At 41.7% G+C, this 7,500-nt stretch overlaps 1 protein-coding gene across 6 annotated transcripts in view; it reads right to left on the reverse strand.

Moving 5' to 3' along the window:
- EBF3 (EBF transcription factor 3) overlaps positions 1-7,500 on the reverse strand; it is a 119,528-nt gene that overhangs the window by 1,308 nt on the left and 110,720 nt on the right. The window contains exons 14-15 of one of the 6 annotated variants that reach the window (XM_087766310.1): positions 6,375-6,560; positions 5,772-5,969 (exon numbers count right to left, since the gene is read on the reverse strand). In XM_087766310.1, the coding sequence (XP_087622436.1) occupies positions 5,772-5,969; positions 6,375-6,560 (384 nt within the window). Of the gene's footprint in view, positions 1-4,468; positions 5,970-6,374; positions 6,564-7,500 lie in introns of those variants that run through there. The other 5 variants (XM_087766308.1, XM_087766307.1, XM_087766306.1 and 2 more) reach the window with 5 other exon arrangements.

Raw genomic sequence — 7,500 nt, forward strand, 5'->3', positions numbered from 1 at the left:
GAACAGCGCGTATATTGGCAGAGACCCTTTCTCAACCCTTTTGACCCAAAACACTTAGTTTCCATATCATGTTTCCACTAAATCTCCTGCGAGTCAGCAGGAAGCCTGGCACCACAGCAGGCAGCCCAGAGAGATGTGGGTCCTAGGGTGCACCTGAACTGGGGTACACGGGAGCTCATTTTGAGGTGCTGTTATGCTGCAATACAACCCTCAGCTGCCCTAGACATCAAGATCACCACAGGCCAACCCAAAATATAGGCTCTTCCTATCTTTTCGAGTTCAGGTTCAGCAGGGATCTGTCACCGCGCTCCACGTTGAGGTGACGGTGAGACGTAAAGGCTATGTCTCGGAGCCAGCATGAGGCGTGCTCTGCCAGCACGCTAAGCAAACTGCAAGGTCCAGGACTGACCCGGACATTTGCTTCTTCAAAGAACAACTTAGCAGAAAAAAAGTCCAGATCTTTCTTCCAGAGGTTGTGTGCATAAATACCTTAATAAATAGCACATCATTATTTGGTACTAATACCCTGCACACCTTAACCGCATCTTTATTGTAATCTCATGTTTGGCTTCTGCTGTGTGAAAATTCAGGTTGTCTGCTGCATACTTTTCTAGGGGGAAAAAGTCTGAATTCTTTAAGCGATTTAGCCTTTTTTGTTGAATTCTGTCTGTGGCACAATGGGAGGGAGGTGCAGAATTGGTGCTCCAGACATTTATTTCACTATTTATTTTATTAGCAACATTTGACAATTGTGAATTTCTGCACTACGTTTCCTGCTGTGCAAATTGATACCAAATGCCTTCTTAAAGAAAAATGGGGTGGCTAGTTTTTTAATAACGATTTTAATAGTTTCATCCAGGGGAAGACCAGAAAATTAAGCGGGATGCAATTTTAAAAGAATATAGAGAACCTTTTGCTCTGCATCACAGTCATAAAGCTTAACCAGAGCAATATCTTTCACAATCTATAAAAAGTAAATTACAATTGAAAACCAAATTTTGAACACGTATTGTACTTCCAACTTTGCCACGAGCCAGCACTTTCTCACTAAAAAATTTATTTTGTACCTTAGATGTCCATTGTTTTAAACAGGAAGAAGCCCTCTGCCCGAAGGAACCCATACGCTAGCATCCTGCTCTTAAACAAAATGTGTAAGTACTTAACTTTCTGATCATGGCCCATGCGGTGGAAGTCATACAGAGTTACCAAGATCGTGGCTTTTTGGACCAGGCCCAGAGGCCCTTTTTTGCAGAGTCGCTCCCAGGAGCGAGGCGCGCCCACAGGACAGCAGGGAGAGCGGTAGCTCCTCTGCGAGCCGCCGCTTCCAAGCTCTGGCCCTACTTAGGGCCGAGGATGGATGCGCAGCTGGCGGGGTGGCACGCGGGCGCAGCAAGGGAGAAGACGACGTTAGCTCTGGCTGGCACTGCCTGCACGCTGACCTTTCTGAGAGTTCCCCAGATTGCCTTCTTTTTTATTCTTTTTCTTTTCTTCTTAACCTCTCCCTTGGATCTCTTTAGAAAAAAACATGAATCCCCTTGCTGGCTGTAGACCTCTCCATGTTCATTCTTGGGCAGTAAGTCCTAAAATGCAGAGTGGCTTCTAGGTGCCTCTCTGGTGCCTCTCTGCTGTGATGATAAAGGAATTCACCAAGGATATGTCAGATGCAATTTGATTTTCTCCTCAGCCCAAGGGGACTTGAGCCCACATATTTTACCTTTTGCTAGAGTACCCTAACTCTCATGATAGGGAACATCACCTCATGGTGCCGTGCTACTTTACACAAATAATTCAACTTTTTGTCACAACCATGGAACTCAGTGCTCTAATTACCAGACCAGAAAGACTTTCTTGCTATTTCTCTGGGTCATTTTGCTCAACGCAAAAATGCATGCTTACTAGCAGCAAGATCTTGCTTCTAGTGTGGTGGGCCCAGGTGGTCCTCATGCTTAGGGTGATGTTACCACAAGCCAGACATTAGAGCAGCTCTACCTCTGCTTTATACTACTTTAGGAGACAAAACAGTCCATCTGAAGTCCAGATGGAGCTTCATAGTTCTGCTCCTGCTTTCTCACCATCTTAGATGTACCAAGAACAGCATTTTTTCCCCACACAGACAAATCCTACAGTGGTTTACCCAGCAAGGATCAGTACAATTAACCCCCAAATCCCTGGGAAAGGGCTACCTGCGTCTGCAGGGCTGTTACATTTCAGGTTTTGCCATGCTTTCACTGGACTCTGCCTCTGCACAGTGCTAACACACCTTCATAGGAAAAGCTGGGCTGCCTGGCCCCATCGTGTTGGTGTGCGATGCCTTGCCAGAGCGGGGTGAACCAGCTTCCCTGAAAACTATCCAACTGGCTTTTATTTCAGAACAGAGCTTATGTGGGGAAAGGTAACATCACAAGCAACGGGCGAGAGGGTATCCTGCCCTGCGATCAAGAGCACGTCATCCCTTCTAATCCAGATTCAGAAACTGCAGGATTTGCCTTAGATGCAACAGTGGCCATGAGCTCTTATTTCTGTCTTGGCTTGACTAAATGTATGTGATCATTCCTCAGAGTGCAGACTCCTCAGCGGTCACTCAGCTCCTTCACATCCCACTGTATAATGAGGCTCTGGACTTGTAGATCACCGAAAAACTTTATCTGCGTTGGACTGCAGCTCTTGAATTCCGTATTTTAATTTAATGCAGAAAATGTGCTAATCAGAATACTCTTGAGCTGCTTGTACCGTGTTCAGAAAGCAACTAATTAAACTTTAAAATGGGCTCAATGTCAACAAATGACTAAGAAAGCAGGAAGAAGGAAGCAGAAACCCCCTAAATAACTCTACAGGTAAAATGCAGTGTAAATAAGTATCATCTCCTGCATTGCTGACTTTTCTTTATGATGGCTCATGAAGGAAGCATATGACAAATTCATCCCTGTCTTGCCACTCAATTCTGGCCGCAATTCAATTCAAGGCACTGGCTGAGGTCTGGGAGGACGGCTGGGTGAAGTGTTGTCATCCTGATGCCTTTCGTGAGTTCAGTCTGAATTAACTCAATAGCTTTGGTTGGAAAAAATGATGGTGCCTCTCTGCTGTGATGATAAAGGAATTCACCAAGGATATGTCAGATGCAATTTGATTTTCTCCTCAGCCCAAGGGGACTTGAGCCCACATATTTTACCTTTTGCTAGAGTACCCTAACTCTCATGATAGGGAGCATCACCTCATGGTGCCGTGCTACTTTACACAAATAATTCAACTTTTTGTCACAACCATGGAACTTAGTGCTCTAATTACCAGACCAGAAAGACTTTCTTGCTATTTCTCTGGGTCATTTTGCTCAAGGCAAAAAAAAAAAAAAAAAGAAAAAAAAAACCAAAACGTAAAATTCAGTTTAGCTGCTTCAGCTGGGAGAGGAAAACATGACAATTTTTGTATTTTGTTTCTCCACACTTCTATTCATTTTCAATTTGGTTGCTGCACCAAAACCCGAAGTTTCTGCACATGCCTACGTCTGGACACCTCCGTGTTTCAGAAGTTGTGAGCGCTCGGTGGGGTAGGGACAGCCCGGTGAGGCAGCAGCGCCGGTCTTGGGGGCACCTAACCGAGAGCTTTAGCAGCACCTGTGGGATGCTGGACTTCGTTAGGGATGACACCAGGTCTGCTGCTTGGATTGCAGCACCCTCAAATCAGAGGTTGAAGGGATCTTTAAGCCTTCGGTGGGCTGTCTGGGCCCAGAAAGAGCTTAGTCCAGAGCAGGGTTGGGCCTCAGCCTAAAAGCCAACTTCATGACCTATTTAACAAAATTGGCATTGGTCGATTTGAAGTTGTCTACCAGGCTTTTACACAAAAAGCATTTTGTACCTGAGGATGAAGGCGTATGGTTACTGGGGGCATGGGGAGGTGCCAAGGGAGACTGGGTGCTCGGTGGCTGCTGGGAATTGGGCATTTAGCATGCCCAGTTCTTCTGAAAACCCCGCTTTGCAGTAATCTAGACCTGAAACCTTGAATATCTGATGGGAAGCCCTTTATTTACATACTGAAATACAGAAATTTAGATCATTTTAATTTCAATCTTCAAATAATTTTATTTTTCAGGGTAAAGCAGTATCAACAAGTTAATGAGAATATATGTATATAAATATCTGCTACAGACTAGCTACAGAATAGCTGTTCAGATCTAAGCCAACTGTTACATTTTATTTTATTTCATTTATTTTATTTTAGTTCAGTTCAGTTTTTATTTTTATTTATTTCAGTATTTATTTTTTATACTAGTGTATTTTTATAAAAAGAGAAAAGTAGGACACTGGATTATTTTACAAATGGATAATCTTTTCTAAGAATATTGCTTATACGTGGTATAGTTTTCTACTTACAGTAACATAGTAAAGCTTCCACTAAAGGCATATGCAATGACAGAAATATTGTTAATCTAATTATCCTTTTCTGTAACATTCTTCCTACAATAAGATTTGTGTAGCTGGATCCTCAGCCTTTCATTGACCTGAGTGCATAATAAGCTCTCAGATGCTTCTTTGGGCCAAGAAGTTAATAACAAGCTACAGGGACATCCATTTTGAGATCCTGGTCTCCAATGGCCTGGATTTTTGGTGGACAGGCGGTTCTGTGGGATTATGTCTCTCCAACGTGCCTTAAGCTAGATACCACAAAATGCAAGAGTCCAGAATTAGTTTGGCAGATCAAAATATCTGTCTTCATCTGTTTGCCTGTGAGGAGTGCTCATCATATTATGGATATCATGGCAACACAAAGAATAAATAACACTGCGCTACCTACGTCTTAACTAGGAAAGTCAAGAGGAGCGATGACCTCTGGGTAAGAATGTCTGCAAGCCTTTCTGCTTTCCATGGGATTTGAAGTGCTTCAATTTCCTGCATTGTGCAACGAGGCTTGTGATTTGTAAATCGGAGGCAAACACACCTTTTAAACGATTCTACTGCATCTAACAATGTTATCTTCTGAACTTTAAGATACGCCGTAAAAAGGAAGACTTCTTTGTTCATAGTTTTATTCCTCCACCAAACATACACTGTATCATAATTCCTCCTGCCCCGCTACCAGCAAGCGACCACGGAAATTCTGCAACTGATTTATAAATTGTTCGTTACACTACCCACACGAAAGCACACGGATTAAAAAAATGCAGAAGCTTAAAATTGCCTGCCTTAATTAAAATATTTAGTTATTCACTTAGGGAAGTAACACCATAGTAAGAGAGTGAGTTGGGACCAACCGAGCATGCAAACTCACTGCACAAGTGGCTACGCAGTCCAAGGGAAGGTTAGTTCACTGAGTAAGGGCTTAACCCGATTTACACTGATTTGAGGTATTTTAAAATAAGTATTGCACCATATGTAAAGTGAGGAAAACACACCACATCATGCTGGAACGCTGCTGGTTTTAAACATCCATAGAAACGTGTTCAGAAAATGTATAAACGCAAGGAGTACACAAAACCTCCGAGAAGCATTCAGGGATACAGTCTCACTTTAAAATTGAAGGCACGAACTCCTATGGGAAAATGCCAGAAAAACAACTAGTGTTTTCTCTAATGCAAGTCTTAAAAGTGAACTAAAATTTGCTTAAAATCTTAGCGTACCGTTCGCGCCACCCTATTTCTTCTCCCGCTTTTGCATCACTATGAGAGCACCAGAAACCTAAAAATATAACGAGGTACCTTTCTCCAAAATAAATGATCAGGGCTTGAGTGTATGCACCAAAAAAGCAATACACAGAAAATTGAGAGAGATCCAGCTCACCTTGAAGTCCATTTCCATTTGCACTGGTGCAAGATGGTGGAGGAGAGGCTTGGGGCCTGACAACAGGAGCAAAGGCGCTCTTTTGTTTCACTGCAGAGATGACATTGGCAGGTGAGAATGAGAAAATGCCGTGTGTACTGCTACAGTTTGAAGGGAGGGTGACCGAAGAGGCTGCCATGGTAGGGCTTGACGGCACTACTGCAATAAAGCAAAAATAATCAGGACTCAGATTGAGGTTTTCACGGCAAACATGGAAAAAGAGAGTGATAGGGCCTTGCCTCTTAAAATATATATATATATATATATAAATATATATAAAAAAAAAAAATGAAATGCCTTGGCTTGGCCACTCTCTGGATAACAGGCAAACTCTTTTGTGTTGGACTTTTGTTACAAATTGCGCAGTCCAATTTTTTTTCTATCTAGATTGTATTATGGCACAAACAGATCAATTTATTATATTCATTTTTACGTCCAGCCTCCAGAGTCACCCCTCCTTTTATCCAGTAGCTCACAATATAGGAAATCAAAACAATGCAAGTATTTGATTTTGTAGTAAATATGAATCTATATGATGATGTGTTACCAAAAATAGACACTTACTGCCATAAGGAGAGTTAGCTGAGGAGCCATTAAGAAATCCAGGGGAACCTGGTACACCTAGATTGGGCATGCCGGCATTGCCATATCCATTCATGCTATTGCTGACTGTGTTGTAATTGGACTGCTGAGGAGTACTGCTGGGAACATATCCTCGCGGGGAAACACTGCTTGTGTTGCGACTGTAACCTACTGTGTTAGAAACCCCCCCACCCCAAAAAAATAATGTTATTTTATAATATAGACTTAGGGCTGGGGGGTTTCCTCATGCAGCATATATTACACAGTTTTAATTGATTGCACAGCTTTGCTCTAAGTTGTCTCTTACTGCCCTATCAACTCTTGCAGTTTGAGATAACCTTATCACGCCAACCCTACTTAAATCATCTGCGAGCACTCTATGTTGTCTCTCCTCTTAGCACAGACAGCCAACAAAAGCTCTCTTCGATCCAGCTGTGTCAGGTGCCTTCACGTTTGTCTTTAGGAGCAATTATCAACAGGCTCGAGTCCTGCTTTGTACCAACACGCTGAATGAACTTTCAGCCTCTCCAGACCTTCAAATGCCATAGCTGACAAGAAAAACTTTTTTGTTGCAGTGATTTACTTTAAAAGGCTGTTTTGGGGTCTTCATTTTATGATTGATATTTTTATACTACCAATAAGCTTGTACTTTTGTAAGGTGTAGCCATCAGTGAAAATTAATTCAGGATCAAGTACAGAATTTTATAAGGCTTATTAGCTTGGAAATGCATTAAAAGACAATCTTTTTAGAAGAGGAAACATAGCAGAATCAGGATTTTAAACAACAATTTGATCCTATCTGAGCAATCAATTTAATAATTGCGTTGCAAGCAAAAAATATGGGTTTGAACATATCTAATAATCCTGTTTCCCTCCTTTCATTAGTCTCAAAATTAATTTTAAATGCAATATGCTACATGCATTTTCAATTACAACAGGTAAATTAAATCAACTATTACTTTTATTAGTAACATATATGTCACACATGCCTATAAACAAAGTATTTTAAAATCACAGACGTCAAATTAGATTTATCTGTGTAAATATTCCAAAACCAGGTGGAGATACCTAGACATAATTATTTTATAAAACACACACACGTTGTATA

Source organism: Nipponia nippon, unplaced genomic scaffold, assembly GCF_047370975.1.
Source record: "Nipponia nippon isolate SJK-2023a ecotype South Korea unplaced genomic scaffold, ASM4737097v1 scaffold_3, whole genome shotgun sequence".
NCBI classification, from domain to species: Eukaryota; Metazoa; Chordata; class Aves; order Pelecaniformes; family Threskiornithidae; genus Nipponia; species Nipponia nippon.